Below are 21,210 nucleotides of genomic sequence, written 5' to 3' on the forward strand. Positions count from 1 at the left end.
AAAAAAATTCTAAGCCTGGTTTCGCTTACCATTGCATGAACTAATACACAGGAGTATGACCCCATAAAACGTGTGCATCGTACGTTAGGTCAGGATTTTTGATCAGTGTAAGCAGGTCACAGACGATTGTAGTGAGCCATTGGTAGATCGAAGCTTTTGCTCTCTAAGGTCAAGCTCTTCTCATTGGGCATTCTTCGGAAACCGCAAAACAGCTAATTTCTGGGAGGAAAAAACCCGGTAGCCTGGGGAAAATTTCATTAACTTTTTAACTTCGGGACCGTAAACAAAATGATTCTATATCAAAGCCTCTCGCTCCAAGTTGTTTCGCTGCTTTACTTTAAACATCACGGTTTGTTTTAACTTGAAGGGATTGCTTCTTTCCGGTACAAGCCAAAGGATCATTGCTACGCTTAAACTCAACCATGGTTGCAAGCTATTGAGGATTTTGTTGACTCAAGCTGACAGATATCAGCCAGGCTGTCAATGCATTTAATCGAGTGGACTCCAAAGAGTCATTCCTCCGCATAGAAATCCACCCATTTGGAAGCCTGTCAATTTATTTTGTGGGCTTTACTCGAAATTATGCATAACTATTTCAACAAAACGGTCTTTAGGCAACCTGAAAATATGCAGAAAAAGCGGTCATCAAGGATTTTCTCAAAGGTCTGCGCCGATCAAAATTTTACTAAACTATCCATCTTTTCCGATACCATACGGCTGAAACAACAAAACCTTGTTGCTCTGAAACATGACGTAGATATGCTGCATCTGACGTTGTTGATTAGAATGTTGTCTTTAAAGATGAAACACAGTTGGATTGCAATTTCTGTATAAAAATATTGTTCAAGTGCACTTTTCTCTAAGCAAAGGGTAAATAGATTCATATTCAATTGAATTCGCATATGGCTCCTGGGGGTGTAAAACCTTTTTGACAGTAGTTAAAACTTAGTCCTAAACTCTGCACATTTCAATAAACGTACAGTTTATATTGTTTTTATAAGACTTTACTACCTTCTTACCGATATTCCTCAAGCTTTGCTGTAAGGTTTTATCTTACACCGACAACCCATCTACGACATCGAAGAACCTATCGTAGTTGCAAAAGATTTTTGTTATTTTCTCTAAATGCCTGGTTTTAGGTTTTCCTGTGTTTACTAAACAGATATCCCGAAAAAACAATGGTCTCTCTAATTACGCAGTGCATACTGAGGTTTGTGATACTGGTGCAAAACTTCTTGCACTGGTTGCTCACAGATGAGGTCAAGACGGATGAACTCTGGGTCACCTGATGTGAAAATCAGCCATAATTTCCTGCCTGATATAGCAAAACGACGACCAGTTCCACAAGAACTGACATCACAAACTATGGTTAGTCAATGTTCGACTGAATATTTTTTAGTTGCCTACTATGTTGATACTGCGGCTAGACCATTACCAGCTTAGCCAACGAGAGGATGCAGACCGCATAGAGTATTGTGATTAAGGAATACTTGAGTTTCTTGTCATCTAAGGCTGATAATGACTTGAATTCTGATCAGACAAACCTTTGTCGTTCGTTCTCAACGTGAAGTTCCTTAAGCAATTGTCAGGCACGCAAATATAGGATATATGTTCAACGGTTGTCTAGACTCCTAAACAAATTCTGGTGTACGCTGTTTGTGGCAGACTGTAGCTTCCTCGGAACCACAAGCGGAAATTACTTGTTCAAGTTTTCGAAAAAGTTAATTTTTGTACTTTGACGTGGTACTTGCTTCCGAATTACTTCAGTCATAATAAACTTTGCTGTATACCAACATTAAAAACTGGTGTTTCCCTCAGTAGAACCTAACTTTTGCTGTATTCGGATCTTTACTGTCTCTTTGCCGGACTATACTACGTCCTCGCTACCTACAGCTTTAGGCTCTACAGTACATGTCGCCCATCTCAGTGGCAAGCATGCTTTCAAATCCCAGTCAGACAATCAAGATAACGTTTGTTTTTTGTCGCGTCCTATACTGTGTTCAGTGAAGCTGGCGATAGCTGCTGGGTCAACTTTCCACTGGCTCTTCGCACCGAAATAAAATTCTGCAGATAGTCCGGCATCAACTGTGAGTTTTCCCGTATCCAGTTAGAGGAATACCAACACCAGATTAAGACATTTGATAGCAGGGCCATTCCCCATATATTAGACCTGAGAAAAGGCATTCCACTGAACGTCTTAACTTATTATCGGTTAAGTTTTAGATTCCTGCCTTGACAGTCTGGGATCACTGCGGAGTTATCTCACAAATTTCATCGCGACGTCTTATAAAAGTATTTGAATGTTTCAGTGTGTAAAAATACATAGAATACATCAGAAGATAAATGCACCAAGCAAATATTTCTGTCTCTGAGACTAATGTTTGTACACCAAACCACTGTCAGAGTTGATGCAATGGTGGCCACTTTCGAGTAATGCATCTAAACCTCGACTGACATAATTGGAATTGGAGATTTCGCTAGAAAGACACTTCTGTCAGATAAGGACATTATCAGGCGGTTATCGTCTACGTCCAACGTTGTAAGTGTGTACAATTTCATGAATATGGCGCCACCAAAGATACGGCTCACAGCAGGGATTTCATTGAGACCAGAAAGTGAACTGTAAAGCAAACCTTATTTCATTTAAGTTTCCTGATGAGTATGTTTTGTTTACCGATCGATGTGTACCAGTTCAATTGATGACAGAAAATGTGGAAACGAGACACTTGCAAGAAATCTTGGTATAAATTGTTTTGGTGGTCTACAGGCGATAAACGAAAAACTGTGGTGAATGGGATAACTGAAAAGCAGTATGAACGTATTATCAGGCTACGACTGAAGCACCAGCACCAGCGCGCTCAGCATAGTTACCCTTGCGCAAAAGGCGATGCACGTAGTCGACGGGGAATTGGAGACCCGCACGTGATGACCTGGTCTTCGCCCTGACCCGAGTCTTACCACCTTTGCCGTGACCACTCATAGGTTTCCGAGACGTTGAAGGAGAGGCAATGTGGACATAAATATTGGTTTACCGATTGTGTCGTTCCCAACCAATGTTCCAGGAATCAATATTTTCAAGCAGCCGATTACGCCGCATGATAGTGAGTGGCAAAGCATGCACTAACTCACTCGGCAGAGAACCTCAGATGCAGACGCTTATATATATATATATATATATATCCGGAACACCATTACGTAGCCGTCTCCATGGGTTGGCATCCTGGCAGGCTGTCAGGCCTGCAATTGTCCTGCTTCACCTGTGACACAATCCTTGTGAAAAATCAAGCCTATTCGTTAGGCATTCAACACACGACGACCTTCGTTCGGTGTTAACTGTAAAACATCTGTTTTTGCTGAACACTTCTACCGTCTGATGACATGATATTTACTATGACAGGCTCCGAAAGTACATCATGTTAGTAGCCAGTTTGGGGCACTTGTAGCTTTCAAAAGCGCAACGACTTGCAGTTATTAATCAGAACTTGTAACATCACAATTTTCCATATGTTTCCAGCGTTCGCCATGGTGATTACATTAAATTTGCATTTTGCTCTCACTAGATGCTACCCTGACCACTTTTGGCCAAATTGCTACTCTCTCCGTGAGCTTAGCCAGCATTGCTTACAGGATCGGGCGGATGGAACATTAGGTAGAGATGTAACGAATTACAACCAGACAGGTATTGCGCACGACGATCCCTATTACAACCCAGGCGCTAGGTTTTCCGGTTGCTTGTCTGTGAGTCAATTTTGGCTTACATCCACGGTGTTTGCGTTAGATTTATTCAATCTTTCTGTCCATAGCTTGACTACATTGGATGACTACATTGGATGATCATGGTCAAGCTCTCTATGTCTTAACTTATTCGGAACAAACAAGCATGCTAGTTACCTTCTTGGGATGCAATTTAATGTATACTTGCCTAATTTGCCAGATGGTAGCATTCGGCTTCAGTTAGGTAACCATGAGTGGTCTTCATTTTTGGACAGCATGCGCTGAATCATTCAAATTGAACGTTGATAGCGAACTAAGTCCCAAACATTACGTCCTTGTGTCAACATTGCTCTCACAGTCAACTCGTTTTCATCCCTCCTGTTCAAGTGCACACACAATTTGCAAGATCTGGTTACCCGACTTCTCTTGCCTATGTAAAATGACTTTTAATCGTGGAATGTGAAAGCGTTATCGGTATGCCACATTGGCGGTAATCTCACAAGCAGTACGGCCGACTCAGACAGAGCACTGTGCTCGCCATTGTGTCTTACCACTTTTGTGTGCGTACGCACAAGTTGGTGCACACGTAGAGTTTTTCGCTGTGACGATGGCAATCTTTGAAATCATATTGTGTGTGTGTGTGTGTCTGTGCGTGCGTGCATGCGTGCGTGCTCGTGTGAACAAGCAGCGTCGCACAAAAACAACTGTGAATAACACCAACTCATCAATTACTGAGCCGCAAACAGCCAAGTCGTGTGGAATGTCGAGTTTGGCATGCTGCTGGTAGGGTGTCGTGTAACCAAACTACTGAGTGATTGCAACTGGTTGACCCGTTTTGCGATGGTTATCAAGTCGGAGTAATCAATGATCTAGATGTATTGACAACCGATCCGAAGTGTGAGGATGCGTTCTGATACGTTCAGGTGCTCCGCAGTTGCTAGCATATCTTCAGCTGATTACTACAACTGTGCTAACTGAGGGTAATAAATGATTTCCTCAATACTACTCATGAGGCCGATGTAAATAATGAATAGTCAATTACCAGTTTCTTCCTTTTTGGTGCTTATCAGATAGGTCTGTTCCTTGAAATTCCCATCCAAGGTTTGCCTTAACTTACCACCTAGTTGAGCGTACTTAGCAATCCTGTCAGTCAAGTTCTCTCAAGGAAAGTTCACATTTTAATGAGGATGTCTTCGGACTTACACCTTGAGGGTCTTCACTCTGACAGTCCGTGAAACTCTCTTTCCAGTCGTTTGGTACTGTTCAGCCCTAACACCCTTTTAGCGTCTAGCTACCATAGCACGGGGAAGAAAAATGAGGGCTGAGGTGCTGCCAGATTACCCAAGCTTTTCCATATTTAGGTTGATGAAACGGGAACAGAGTTACACTACTAATCTGAAACCATATCTCATGCGTGGTTATTTTAGGCCATCGTAGTCATTTTGATCCAAAGAATTAGAATCAGTTACCCAACAAAACGGGTCATTACAATAAATTCAGCTTACGCCCTTGATATTTTCACCCAATTTACTGGTCACTGATTCCATTTTCACACCGCGAAATGACACTGTCAATCACAATAATGCTACTGGCTTCTCCTTTCACTTGGACATTGTATTAACAGACAGTTTATAGGAAAGAAGCAATATTAAGAAGGAGCCTATTAAGCCTCAACTAGATGTCAATGGACCATGCCGATGTGAAAAACGCTCGTGCTAAACGCCAGTCTTTTGTCGGTCAGTGGCCCCTAGCTCTGTCATGTTGTTAGTAACACTTATATGAAGTTCGGCATCAGTGGCCTGTAAGTAAAACCGCATCTGAACCATGCAAAACCTTGTGTTTTATGGGATACACACAAGAATCCAACCCCTCAGTCACTGATGATTGGTGGATCCCTATGGCAGGCCACTACAACACACTGATTGGCTACCGACATTAACGCAACAGTTGACGAAGTTCATGCACCTAGCAAATCCTTGTTAGTTCCCGTCAGCATAAATGCTATCCAATAGCGGTTTTTGGCCATCCAAAGTCTGATTTTCTTAAGTTTATTAGCGCGTCCGTCACTTACCCACGCGACAACAGGCTAACAAAAAATAGACTTGTCAGCCTCTGGGCTTGACTTATCGATCAGTAATTCAATGGCTGTTCGGCTTGACCTCTGGTGTAATGGTTTAGCTGCAGTCAATGCCATTTGTGCGAGTGTTGACACCAAATTACAGCCAAGTCATAGAAGGACCGAGTGGTGAAGCAAACATCTCTGAAAGAATTGGCTGGTCTCGTGGTCAAGAGGACCGTAGCACGTTCATAGCGATCTCTCCACATAAAAGTTGGTCACATGGGTATACTTTAATGAGTAATCACCGTGTATTTATTAGTACGAGAGCATCGATTCTATCAATCACTGCGAGCATACTTTCCTGTCAGCCCATCATACTTACATCGAGAGAAAGGGTAATCGAATGAAAAGCCTATCCTTGTCACGTGATTTTGATATAATAGGTCCAACAGCAGGCCAGGATTCTTAAGCACTAACGAATAACAACACGTTTACGGAAGCGCTCTCAACACTGGATAATGCGTGTGCACTATCGAGGGACTTGTACACCTCTGGATTCAGACAGACGGAAACTGCATGCCAAAGAATGTGTGTAGGTGCAATCTGGAGCTCGGTGATCAGATGCCGAATCCATGCGAGTTGGTTTTGTTAGAATATCTGTGCAGTCGGCTTAGCTCAAACACCTACTAACATGTCACTTATTGGTCAGCATTACCAACCCGAGTGTCACTGTCGGAATGGGAGCTCACAGCTTCTCTCATAAAATTGTCTTGACTTAAGTCTCCTTGACATTGAGGTCCGTTTATTTGCTCCACCACGAAAAGATTTATTGGTCAAATTCACCTTGAAGCAACAATAGATTCTCTATTGCCTTCTTGTGAAGGAGCAACGGTGATATTTTGTCGAGCAAAAGGTTTTACCTGACTTCACCTTGATTGCTTAACTACGTTCTATTCAGTTCTCTTCAGCTGTCCAACCACATACCATGCAATGTAGTGAATGGGTGTCTGTGCCGTGGTTGTCTAGACTACGCCACAATAAGTGATTCATCTTTGTGCCAAGAAAAAAAACTTGCAACGGATCAGAACAACATTCTCCTATCGGAAGAAAGAATTGGATGGCACCAAAAATTGTTGAGAAGGTTTTAAAGGACCGCTAGGAGAATGGGAAACGAAATACCACTGAGTGTAACGCTCCAGCAATCTTTGATTACGTGCACACTATTCCATATGATCAGTATTTGATTGAAGCATGGTCCCAGATTTTGGTCTATGATGATGTTGTTTCAATAGAGATCAACAAGGAGTTGGTTCTCGGGGGAGTGATCACGTGAGGAAAGACTGATTTTTGACGATTTTGCATAGTGCACTGGTGTAAATGGGAGACTCAGAGTAGTTACGCTTTCGAGATCTTTTTCATTTGAATGTGATGCACAAGGATTGCTCAAAAGGGGAAAACTGGCAGTAGGCTGCTGAACAATTTCCGTTTACGTTTTCAGTAATGTCTTTTGTCGAGAAAATACATTGCTATATCTCAAATATTATACCAACGGAAACGTGAGGCAGCACATCCAGATGAAGAATATCGTAAACAAGATACTGGTTTGAAAACGAGTGTATCTCGAGAATCACGAACCATTTGGGTTCAAGGAGAACATATGGTTGATGGGATCTTGAGACTACTGTCACCCGATAGGCCTCAACAAGGACAAGACTGAGTAAGATGTGTAAGCTCAAAGGTATCTGTTCTGTCACATGGTTATCGATAATATTCTTAAAAGCATTAAAGCGAGTTATAGCCCCGCAACTCAATTACCATAGGACCATGAGAAATCCACTTGGGAAAATTTTATTTCAAAGGTAAGAGCAAAGGAGTAAAACAAAGGCATGGAGTTGCATTAGCACAGACATTGCATTGTATCTACTTGATTTATTCCATCGAACAGTTTTCCAGAAGATCCATGGTAATTTTTCTGGGTTATTTTGTACAGCATCTTCCGCGAATACCAATAGCCTCCCTTAGGCTTGACACCTTTAGTGTTCGGAGACTTAATACTTGCCGCTTATGCCTGATCACGTGGATAATTGGTGGGATGTGGCTTTTTAATGCAATAAGGAATACTATCGCCCACAAAATTGGTATTTGTACTTTTGGCTTTTTGGTAATTTTTCCCGAACCACGTGACGTGAGATACTCCCCGGCTAACCATAAGAACCCCTTTTTTGTAAGCTGGTTTTTATTCTCACATATCCAACGAGTAGTAAGTTAATGATGGGAATATTTGAGGGGCAGAGAATGAAGGCTACGCACGTTCTTTTCCCTCAACTCAATAATTCCCATCTGTTTATGGTACGCCAGTGAAAGAGACACTCAGTCATACCAACTTCTACGGTCGGCGTTCGATTTCTCTAGAACACCTAGAAATGAGCGCTTTTAGTTTTAGTCCTAGGCATGGGTTTTCTAAGCCTTTATCGCCAATTTTGTTCAGGCCCGGCCAATTCCAAGCTATCTCCAGAGGGTAGTAGTTTATCATATGTGAAGTCTGTCCATTTTAGGCCATAAGGTATTGGGAATCAAAACCCATTCACCTGTATAAACCAGTAGAATTAACCCAGCCTAGATACATTCAGTATCATATCCTGTTCACTATGACTAATCTTTTGAACAAGAAGTGCTGATTCGAATAAGTGGACCAAAAATTTACAAAATGAGTTAATCTTTTCGGAAAAATTTCTATTCTTCTTGCGAATCGCGTATACAGCTGTGTAGCGCGTTAAGCCAGCATGCAATTCCATGGGCTACGATTTAAAAGGAATCAAACGTTTGATCACAAACATTCCAGTCACAGATTCTTCGCGAAACAGATCCGAGGTTACTAGGTGGTTTTTTAGAGTGTTCTGCCTTCATTTGAAAGATATTTTACGAATGTCGGTTAGGCTTTGCTTCATTTAAGGCCATTTCAAGTCACCTGAATGCATAGTTTCTTGGAAGTCAGACTGATTGGTTATGTGTGGTAATCAATAGATAGGCGATGTCTGACGATCGATAGGTAACACGTATCATACCTCTTATAACAGAAAATTCGCGTAAAGCATACCTTTCACTGAGGTGCAACTGCTTACCAGATCCCAAACAATCTTTTAGTTAAAAAATGTGTGTTGACAGTTGACTTGTTTATCTTGGCGTAACCGGCACATGTGAGCGTGCGGAACAGCTAGATCACTACTCTGATGCTGCATTGGAAGCATATTTTCTGTGTGAGTTTTGACTTGATTAGCAAAGCCGTCTCCATGCAAACTTTGTGAAACAAAAGTGTGAATCGTCAGGTAGTCAGCGAGCATTCAGAATGCATAGGCATTCTTAAATCTAGCTGTTAGTTTAATTAAACAAACCAAACAAAGAGCTGCAGAGCGGTAGTTCACAGCTGACATTTTGAATGTCCATATAGGGGCGTTCAACATAGCCCATCCAGTCAAATTTTCGGGTTCACTACAGACATAGATAACTGGGTATATAGTGGAATTTAATGACTACTGCTAGTATGACTGTTCTGCATTGTCATAAACCACTTGTGTGTGGATCTATCTACATCTGTCGACTTTAAAAGGCCAACAAAAACAGTTCCTCTGACTACCCATATCGATTGAAGAGGAAAGTTGAAACATGGTTGAATATCTAGGTTTCATTCCTCTACAAATGTGAATAAATCTATACGCGTTTGAATGGATGTGGCAATAATTTGCGTATGCCTTTTGCGGAGGAGTTTATTAGCCTGGTATAAAACAAACTAAAGTGCGTGGCTCGTAACCAGAAAGTTGATATGTCGAGTTACTCATTCATTCATTCTTGGCTTGGGGAATACAAGGTGTCCATTTTGTCAACATTTATTGCAGACTGTTCAGTTCACAATGACCACTGAATTCATTCGTCTACAGGAAAGATAAGTGATTAGGGAGCCCCAAGGTGGCTGAGCACTGCAGTTTCCGCCTCTTTTAACCGGGCCTAATTTTTCCGTACTGAGTGCCGAAAGTAAACAAATTCAACCTACTAAAATATTGTCCGTTCCATTTTCCGACTTGTTCCCGAGATAGCGAGCTGCCCGTTCACAATGCAATTGCTAATCTTTCGAGGTTCACAAATCACCTAAAAAGGAAATAATTGGAACCGATTGATGTTCCGTTGCACACGACACGAATCACGTGGTCAAGTTCTAGTACGTTTGAAATGCACACTCAAGACGTAACTGGACGCTGTTATTGTGTGCACCTTACGACCGCCCGTCAAACCTGTGCAGAAAACAAGGAGTGGAACCAGGGTCAACAAAATACTTGTGCAATTCGTTCCTCTTTGTTCGTTTCTTCCATGTGAACGAGCAGCATGTTCACAAGGACGTTTGCACATTTAAACAAGGTGAAACGATACATGTGGATTTAGATACTGAGATGATATAGACTTGAAAGTGTGTTGTTGTCCAGACAAACGTATCACTTTAAGGCGGTTAGTTGGACGGATACGCAAGAGGTAAGAACCGTTTCTTTAGCTTGACGTCGGCGAAGACTCTTGGATATTCCACTACTTGTTAGCTCTGTTTAAGGATGATCAGTTACGAGTGGTCACAAATTCCTTTTAATCTCGTCTCTGATAAATGAATACCTAATGGGCTGTTTGCGGAGTCAGTGGCAAACTTCCAGGTAGATAAGGTGTGTGTGTGCAGGTACGGCTGTCTAAACTTCAGAAAAAGATCGTTTGTGTAGCGATTACAAAACAACATTTCACCTTCAGGGCACCAAGCGGTTGATGGAATACGACCAAATGCAGTACAGTAGTATAGTATAGTAGATACTGAAATTGATAGGCTAAACTAAAGGCCATTCTTACATCATCATTCACTGAGAAGGCTGACATCACACGAAATTACATGGAAGTAGATTATTGGATTCTAAGAAGGGATAAATAGCAGGCTTAGACGCAACAGAACTGAACGATAAATATTTCGCTTACAGTATTTTCGTAATTTAGTGCACAGCCAGTCGGCTGCATGGATGGAGGTACTTATGCGAAGATAGTGGTCAATGATTCACACGACAAAACTACTAGAATCTCACGCAGAGCCAGTTTTGATTTAATTGTATACGTCAGACGCAGCAGCACAACTCAAGGAGGGTTCACCTAAACGCGGAAAGGATGGAACGGGTATCACAACCCGACAAATGATTTAAGCAAATTACCATATCTCTGAAGATATGGTTTGACTTGAACGAACCAGACTCCCAATCATGTTTTCAGTGTGGTTGTTGAGAAAAACAGTACGGTTGTTAGCCTGGATCTTGCTTTCTTTCGGTGCCACAAATGAACTACCTAAAATGAATTTAAACACTGAAGAAATTTTTACCTTTACAAGAAGGACTCTGTCAAACACAGCGACATGTGAGGAATTGAACTTTGGATGCACAATGGACATAAAAAACTAAACTGCTTTGAAAAACGCATTACGTTTATTAACTCTCTTCTAACCGATGAGAATGTAAGGTTTTGTTTGATTCAAGCCATAATTGGTAATTAAAGTTAGTGCAGCCGTTTTAAACCAAAACATTAAAGTAACTGGTTCCCTGTGATTATCAATTTTTGTGGGAATGTAGACCTTGCAGATTAGCAAATGACGAGATTGTTTATCATATATCCGAAACAACCTCTGACATCAAATGTGTACGCTTCTTGATGGAACTCAATCCACCTGTTTTTTTGCCTGCCCAACACGGCTCAACCTGACGGAGTTAATAGAAACAACCTTGTTAGCTTAGAATGTTCCTCAGCTGAACACTCCCAAGTCTTCTTTTATGTTCATGGATAAAAAATAAATATTTTAGATAGAGGAAAATAGACATATCCAGTGAATGTTTATCCGCACTTTGGGTGAAATGCGGTGTTTTGTTTGGTGTGTAGTCTTCTAATCGTGTTTCCTGAGAGGAGATCTTTGCGTCATTAAGATTTCAGTAGACAACTTCTCAGAAGAGTCAGTCCTTCGGACGCCTGCAAAAATAGCCCATGGCTTTTGAAATATTGCGTTTAATTTACACGTTCACATTGAATCAAACTTACCCCAGGACCGCCACATTGCTAACATTTTTTCCCAAGCAAAAGAGGAAGACATCTTCAGTCGCTTCACATGTACTCCGTTTGAAGTAAAGACTCTCGGTACATACAGAGTGGAGTGAAGGACACGTCCCGAAATGGACGAAAGCCTGCTTGTGAAATGGGTGCTCTGAGCTACCGAGGAAGCTCAGTCACCTTTACGGCTTTGCATCCGAAATTCACAGCTGGTTCGCCACATTTATTCTCAGTGACATTGCATTAGGTAACTTAGCAAGTAATGTTTTTTTGGTTCCTTCGAGATCATTTAATTGGACTATGAGTTGACTTTAATTGTGCTCTCTGAAGAATGAATGTCAAAAGGCCGCTAGACGAAGTCTGACTGCTATTTGGATGGAGGGGATTTACGCCAAATTGTGACTGACGAAATCGTTATCACGGATTCCTCTTGAGGAGTCCTCTTTTAGCAGAAAGTTTTCTAGTGGGTGGTGTTGGTATGTCAAGATTTTATCGCTGTTTCAGCCATGCGCTATTCAACTGAAACATATCGAGTTCGCTGGTGTTTGAAAAGGGTCGGCGCGGTGCATAGTGAACCAGAAGTTGCAAACGCTTCAACAGACCAGTTTTCTAGGACTACCAAGATGCACCTTTGAGTTATGTTAGGCTGCATAAGCCGTACTTATGTCTGGTAACTTAGATAGTAATGATGGTCGAGGATCTCATACACAAACCAATATCCTGGGCACATGAGTGCAGCTCACAATATATTCGGAACACTTGTTCCACCTGAGGTGAAGAGTTAGCTCGTAACCCATACCAAATCCACTGTGTTGCAGCAGAAGCAGTCAGACATATTTGAACAACGAGTAAACGGCACCAGACATAGTTTAATGGTAACCACGGAAATGAACACCTCGATCGAAATAAACCCGCGTCAATATGTTGAAAATAAACTCACTGCACGCAGTAAGTCGCTGATGCTTTGGATCCCGTCCGTCCCCTTTTTGAAAATTTTCAGTCATCATAAGAAGTGCCATCAGTGAGCAGCTTATAAATTCCGAAGTGTGTAATAACTCAAACCAACGAGTGAGTGAAGTGCCCTTCTTGTGTCGGATTTAGGTGAACGCTGATGTGACTCGAAATGACACTACTAATTCTCGATTGCTTGACTGCATGTTCCACGAACTCACGTACTCTTTCAAGTGCCAGCAGACTCCTCCGTTGACATTTATGTTGCAGGCTGACCGTTACTACATGCTGAGTTTCCTATCTAGCAGGATTAGGTCTCCTAGTTTTGTAAAGGACACCAACCGACTTAACAGCCTGCATATGCTATGACCGGCATCATTCACGCACTAACCCCATTTCGCTGAACACTATGTAGATCCAGCTTATTGGTTATCATTCAACATGAACCCAATGTGGTGGACAAATATGATATCGATTGCACTTTCGTTATAAACCTTACGAATTCAGTATTTGCAATTAATGTTGACGGATGGATTCAACGCAAAAAAATACATTAACCTAGGTAAGGTTGGAGTACAAAAACGACTAACAAATCTTCAGAGGTTAGTTTGCACTTCTCACCTATAAGTTAACTAGGTGAATTAGGCGCGTCAGGTGACAACAAATCACAATCAGCCATAAAGATTCACTGAGTGGGCTTCAAGGTTACAAATGAACAAACAAGCCGTCTGTATACATGTGATGACACACTGAAAGAATATATAATAGTGCACGAACTGCTATAAAAGTTTGTTGGCGTAATCTGGGAGATTGGAGCACATGCAGCCACCGTCTGTCGACGAAGCACGTTTGCTGACCCTTGATTTGTAAGAAAATGACTTGGCCCTTTTCTTGGTTCTGTGCAGACATTTTGAAGTTTTGTTCCCTCCAAACCACGGTTTATAATAGTCTAGCCTCATTCTGGATAGCGGCCACATACGTTTCATTTCAATCCAGACATTGACCATCCAGTGCATGCAATTAGGAGGTTATCTAGAAAATACCTACCTATTTGAATTTGTTTGTGATGTTCTGACTATTCCGGTCTCTCAGCAGGTTCTCCATCGGTTTTTATACGGTTTTTATACAGTGAGGAATAGGTATAACGGACTGAAATGGACACAGTTTTTTGCTACTTTTGGTCATTAGACTTGGAGTCGACTGGTCAGTGACTGCCTCACAAAGAATAAACGTCAACGGAAGGTATGTAGACCCAAAATTCCGTGAACCAAAAGTGCGGAATTTTTTGCCTAAGCAGGATTCTTCGATCGTCAAGCGTGCTATCCTCGAGCCCAAAGCTCTTCACGAATTCGCAAGAAAACTAAAAATAAATGAATTGCTGTTGCTATGCTAATTTTATCGTCGGAGAAGACTTGTGAAATGACAATATGTCGCACCTATCCACAGTCTATTCCGAATAAGTTCGACGTGATAACTTTAAAAACCTCGTCTTTCGGACTATTTTTTATCAGTATTTATTCATCTCACAACTTCATCCGTGCTTCTCCTGACCTGCGATACCCATGTCTTTCCGAGTGTTCCAGGACTCAGTGACAGAAAGCTGCCAAGCATTTGAAACGATGTAGGTCTCGAACAATTGCACTACTTCGTATAACTAAGACTAATTAATTAATTAATTAATCAATTAATTAATTATGTTATTCCTTGTTTTTGTTTCCAAAAACGCAACCCTAGTGAGCTCGTATGGTCAATTTCTTTCACACAGACTGCCCACAGTTGAATAGACGGACTTTTTCCCCGTGATTTCAAGTTAACAAAAGGTTAGATAATACCGGTTCGCCAACGGAGGAACTGCCAGCAGTTTCTCTATTTCTGCCATGGCCAGACATTTATGTATAACTATAGTCGCAATCATTACTGCGATTATCAATAATACTAGCTGGCATCATCATGGTCATTGTCGTCACGATAAATCCGGAAAAATAAAGCTTCAGCCTCCACAGTAAATTTCGCCGGTGTCGGCCGCTTTTCATCCAAAAGGCAATGGTTCGGTTTATGTCGTCCCTCTTGTGTTTGCTCCGATTTTTCGAGTCATGGTTTCCACTTTATGGTGTCAAGTGTTCTGGGGATTCTGTTTTGCGTTATAAGCAGCCGGCAATCTTATGCTTGGGCGTTTTTGCAAATCTCCGTACATAAAGCGGACGTCCCACTCAAACGAATCACCCCATGGATCACTCATCTCTTACCTGGTGTTACTAACGGTTGATTTCAATACCATAACTACGCGCTTATATATAGCTTTAGTGAAGTGGTTGAAGCTGTGCCCGATATAAAGCAGGCTTTCTAATTTAGAACCAAATGGTATGAAAGTAATAAAATATTGCTCTACATGGTTTGAATTTGGGAAACGTTCGTTTTTGGAACCTATAAACCAGCAGCTATTAAGCCAACAAGCGAGTTGAAGCAGTCGCCAGGAGGCGGAGTACATCTCAGGGTGAATTAGGTCTCATTTAAAATGCAACGTAAACCAAAAAAATCAACTTGCCCCGTTGGTACGTTTTGCCGAGTTGCACTTCAAGGTAGATGTTTTTGGGTAACCTCGTCGATTTTGAAAGTAGCTGTCATCAAATTCCAACCATTTTTTCCCAAAAAAAAACAAATAAGTGTGCACTGAAAATATCATTTCCAATTTCCTGATTTCGACAAGCCCAAAATGTTTAGATGAACTATCTGCTGGACTCAGTATTAATTTGTCCCTTGACGATTAGAATTTACGAAGAAAATTTTGAGTCATCTACTATCACCAACAGGTAGATGGAACTCTCGTAAGGGCCAGCTTGTGGGAAAATATGAACAGTTTCCATTGAAATATTGCTGGAAGAAAACTAATAACTCTGTTCATTTTGGCATCCTTCTTAAACAAGACCAATGGAGCTGTTAAACATCGCACCCACCGAAGACTGATGGGGTCAAATCGGTAGTCGCATTTGCCTGCTTTCATTCTGATGAAACGCAGTAATTTTGGAAGGTTCAAGTTTGCGATGAGTTCATGGAAGCTGGAAGCATTGTTCACCGAATGGACGAGCAGACAACCTATACTGCCCTCACCTATCTGTTTTCACCAGCTATGGCCTCTCACATACTTTTCGATTTGATTACGAATACGTTTTGTTTTGGTCTGTTGTCTGATTTTCCTTGAGGTATTAAAGATGGTGGTTTAGAGATAGCCTGTGGACGAATATTCTTGCTTCAGTTTTAACTGTCTCTCTTATAGCAGGACCTTACCGTTCCGCACTGGTGAGACGTCATCTAGGTTGCCTGTTACCACGCATGGTCTCGTCGGATGATAAAATGGATTGTATGAATGCATCATATGACGACTTCAGAACGTGTATCCACAGAATTGACGTTAGTGACAGCAGACCGGTAGGAGTGTGGATATCCCCCACTTTTCACTAGGAGACAGGCTAACAGGAGCCAAACTTTTGTCTGAACGAAATCCACCTTTCTTAACTTACTGAAAATTGACCGAAGCATAACCGACATGTTCCAAAACACTTGGTTTGTGGGTTTCTTTACTCAAGGGTACATGCCTTTTTAAACCAACTCACTGACCTATCTGATTTACAATTTCCGGTTTTGTGAGATACAGGGGCGTCTTCCAGATTCGGCCCCAACAGTGGTCGAACAGTACGAAATCTATACCTTTATACATATGCATATATATATATATATATTACGGGGTTTGAAGTGCAGCGTAAATTTCATTTATCTTGAAAGACCTTAAGTAAGATAACGCCTGAACTCGGATGTGTGTCAGGTAATAATTTAGGATCCCATAAGCTTGGACCGAAATACACCCTTGACATTTGCGCTTAGTCTTCACCAAGTAAGCTGATCGTGTACAAAGTCAGCCAGAGTATGCACTGCATGATCCTCAGGGAACAGCCCCGAAGCGAAGCCACACCACTGCAAGATGTCGGCCAGGATTTTTTTCCGGACGGAGGACATAAATCTGTGGGACACTAGATTTTTTCATTGAGATCCTTTCTGGTGTGCGATCGCCGTATAGGGTTCCATGATTATGACCGCTAAATACTAGCTGACATAGTTTATCGTTCATTGAGGCTAACCATTAGACATTTTATGATGATGTCACACTACCAACTGTTAAATGCTGTGAAAATTCATCCTGGATGTGTAAAATCTGGCCCTTTGGAACAAGGTCGAGTGGAGTTTATTGAATGACCATGTCACGGACAAGTACTGTCTCTTTCTCAGAAAGAAATTCAAATACGTGACCAAAAGTTTGACCAAAAGGTTCGTAGAATACAATTCACCTTAGATATTTCTTGTTTTCACGATCATCAGAATGTAACGAAGCTATTTTTTTTTACAAACAATGCTTTTGCGGGGAGTGCAGAAAATGTGAAATATTGTAGATCTTTAGCTCTGATAGGAAGAAAAATCCACAGTTTCACTGACTGCTTCTATTTTCCAGGTAAAGAGCTGATGTAGGCAGAGTAGATGGAAGGTTCAGAACGACTCGTTCCTTTTAAATGGAATGTGGAACTTTGGGAGGTTGGTTGAAAAAATATTATGTTCGATGCATCCACCCGAACCGACAGAATGCATTGAAGAATTGTCACAGCCAAAACGTGAGGAACCTGCATTGCGTATCTTGTATCGACAGGGAATCTGTGTCTCTTGTATCTTATTCCCACACAGTGTTCTCCCTGGTGAGAAAACATCTTTCAGTAACACCAAAGTACCCCTCAGTTAAACTGTTTCCCTTGGTAGAGCTGACACAATCAGAATTGTATAGGAGGAATTTCTGTTCGGGTTTGGCACACAGCCTCCGTGTGTATCGAAATCCATTCCCTTTCCTCCAAATGCCCACAGGCTTTTTCAATTCTGCTGCATTAAAAAGTAACTAGGGACAAGTCATTTGCGTGTCAACTAAGTGAAATCTAATGAGGGCCAACAGAAGACATCGTCTGTCACAAGGATGTATTCCAGTGTAATAACATTAAAGAAATTGGGTACCGGAATCTGCTCTAACTTGTTTTTCAGCTAAATCGGAGTCACACTGCGCCTTCACCGTTTGTCTATCCTGCACTAAATTACTGCCCAGTTCAGATTACAGCATGACAGATCAAGCTGTGTTAGTGCAGTATGTCGATCAAACTTTGACATTAAACTTTCAGGAGTCACAAACCAGAAAAAGTATCCACTTTGATTCTGAGGTTCATCTCCTTGAAGAGGATTGCAGACAAAAAAATTTCCGTGCCACGCTACTGGTTCTAAAGACGACGATATTTATTTGTGAAGGCTGAATACTGTACCAGTGAGCATTCGAGCCCACTAGAACAGAGTGCAACATACACGCAAACCCCCAAACACCTCATTCGATTGTAAAGTGAAAGAAACTTAACCCCAGACAAAAGAACATTACTTCCTATTCTTTCCGCATCAAACCCAACAGAGTAACTAACTCAGTAAAACGACACCTGGGATGCTGACGCCTATCATTTTTGTCAACTTACATTAAAAAGACAATGTTTGTAAACGAGGGCCATGTACGTTCTCATGCTCTGACAGTATAAGCCAAACAGTGGAATGGCTTATTAACTCCAGAAAATTGACCGTAACGATCGGGTTTCACCATAAGTAGCACTATTGACCAGTGGACAACTTTGATGCGTTCCCAACTGACAGCTGTTTATGTGTTTAGATGTTATATTTAACAAAGACTTGATGTGAATCCTATTCTCTCCCTTCTTTACAGATCCCAAACGCCTGGAAACCCAAATACGTGTGTTCAAACGATGGCTTAATTGTTTACTGAAACAGGTGAGTAATGTTCTTAAATTTGTGCAACCGGTGAACGCCAACCCACGTACCCCTCCAAAAATAGTCTGACTGCTTCATTTGTTTTCAGTCTACTACTTGTCGCGCAGACAGAATGTTTTGTTCCGCATACCCTGCAGTAGTCAAGCGATAGGAAACTGGAGCAGGGGGAAGGTGTCCCACCGCAACCGAGGACTTATAACACGTATCTGCAAATAACCGAGGGTGTCTGTTCCTAGCCGAACACCCACTCATTGGAACAGATGCTTTTTTAAAGGCCTGGGTAGCAGCCGGTAACACGAGGAAGTCCTATTTGCTCGTCTGACAGAAAACATGTGGTGCCTTCCTAAAAGATTCTGACTGCTGCACAAGAAAATCGAATTTTGCGCCTGCGTGTATTTCGGTGCACTGCTACCTTACTTTAAACGCGACGAACCAGAAAAGCATACTTTCCAATCCTGTGGACGGAATGCGCACATAATGACACCATTCGTTTCTACGGATAGCAAATCCCAGTATTTTTCGGATAAGAAGACGAGCTGGACAGCCACTGTCGGAGAACCTGGGGGGGGGTGTGGGTTCACGTGACTCCGCTGGCTGACCTGCGTTCGGTCGAGTTTGGACGAGTGAACTTGATTTTTAAGAGTGATTTGTCCGTTTGTGTGCTACACACACGCTTGCACACTGAAAACCAAGTGTCAGGACGACGTGTTTTTTGGATGTGCTGACAGCATGAACCCTAAATATGCCTCCTATCTGCAAGCATTCTAGCCAGGTCACGTGTAATCAGTGGGTACTTCCACGGCTCTCAACAAAGATTATGAACATTTTCCCATAGAGAAACAGTAGACTATCAGTAGTTGATCTACTTTCTCTATTTGAAGTTGAGTTGCGTTCAACCGATCATGATGCGGGCACCAGCCTCGTACTGTAATGAAATCATGTGAATAAATAATACTCTCTAAACTAAGGAACAGTGCTCGCCCGCTCAAGGTGAGGAGCGAAATTTCACCAAGTGCGGGGTATCCCAGTGTTGTGTGTATATGCCTGAGAAAAGCTAAATCTTTTTTTTTTTTAACTTTCACTGCAAACGTAAGGAGACCAATTTTAAGAAAATTCTGGTGGATTTTGAAGTAATAAACTTAAAAACTCCAGAACATATGCTATTCTGTTCCAGTTGTTTAGTTACCTTTACATGCATTGTACTCCAAATACGGTACATGTGACCTCGTTGCTTCTGACAGCAAAGTGGGAGGGAAGTGCCAGCTTAACTACAATAATAAGGCTTCCAACGGGTGAACCTTTTCCTTGTGCTTGCTGTCAGGAAAAGTACCAGAGTTTGTCTCTGTGATCTATCACCTAAACAACTATAATAGGGTACCCTCGTTTGCATTCGTTTGTTTTAACAAACTGAGGCTTACGGGCAATGGTTTTCACCCAAGTTTTGTTCTACTTTGACTGAGATTCGAAACCTGGTTCAGTAAGACAGCTGGAACGCTGGAGACAAACCGTTGATGTAGGTAGGGAATGACAACGGCACAGAAGCGACTACAATAAGTCCTATTCGGAATGGTCAATAAGTACGCAATGGCGACCTGAAAACATACTTTGATCCTCTCTAATTTATGAGCTACTGGGATAAAAACGAGTAATTGTTCGGTGCAGAACATTGCCGAGCAACTGCGTGGTATTTATACCGTATTCATGATATGTTAAACAGTAAAACTTGACAAACCAAAAGACTGAAATACGCGAGAATGAATGTGAAAACCTCGATACAGACACCGTCTCCGTTTTCGTTTTCATGACGAAAACACTTCGGTTATTAAATGACCCTGCAGACGTGTGCGGATTGTCAATTTTAAGACTTGCAAGATTAAAATCTTGGTACGACATCTGAGGTCAACTTTTATGCAATGAGACTAGTGGCTAACCAAGCTAATGGAAAGAACTGAGCTCGTTCACCTGAATTCCTGATGAGCGATGGAATGTGACCAAATCAGTTCAGTCTCTGAAGGAAAATGGGCAAACGTCGTGTCGAGGGATGTTTGGAAGTTCCCAGCCCAGTGCCTCCAGTACTTGCTGAAGCCATCTGGCTTGTCGGTGAACAAACCACAACGTTACGTTAGTCTGGATATCAACTACATGAGTGCCGGTCCTTGGTTATTTGATAAACCGATCAGTTTATTCCTTATATTGCTGCGTCGGAAGAGAATAAGCCGAAGGGTACACACAGACTTGCTATTTTCCGTCGTGTGTAGCGGAAGTTGAACGAAAAAACCGGATGTATTCAAACAAGCAAACAGTGACACAGACGCCTCAAATCATCCATCGCCCTTGTGACAATTCCGAAATGCTTAGTCTCCTGTGCTGTTCGGCGTTTACCCAAAATGCGCACAATAATCTCCATAAACTGCGTAGCTTGCAGTTTGTATATAGGATTACAGTTAAGAAGTTCCGAGTTGTCGTATATTGTGTAGTGTTACTTTATATATATTACATTACATATATATTACATTTTGTGTATC

The 21,210-nt window shown here is 41.7% G+C and overlaps 1 protein-coding gene across 1 annotated transcript in view; it reads left to right on the forward strand.

Annotated features, from left to right (window-relative positions):
- T265_04575 (hypothetical protein) overlaps positions 1-21,210 on the forward strand; it is a gene marked incomplete at both ends in the record, with an annotated part of 227,219 nt that overhangs the window by 6,361 nt on the left and 199,648 nt on the right. Inside the window, one exon of the mRNA XM_009169350.1 lies at positions 18,621-18,685. Within this exon, the coding sequence (XP_009167614.1) occupies positions 18,621-18,685 (65 nt within the window). The remainder of the gene's footprint in view (positions 1-18,620; positions 18,686-21,210) is intronic.

This window comes from Opisthorchis viverrini (genome assembly GCF_000715545.1).
Source record: "Opisthorchis viverrini unplaced genomic scaffold opera_v5_77, whole genome shotgun sequence".
Taxonomy (NCBI): Eukaryota; Metazoa; Platyhelminthes; class Trematoda; order Opisthorchiida; family Opisthorchiidae; genus Opisthorchis; species Opisthorchis viverrini.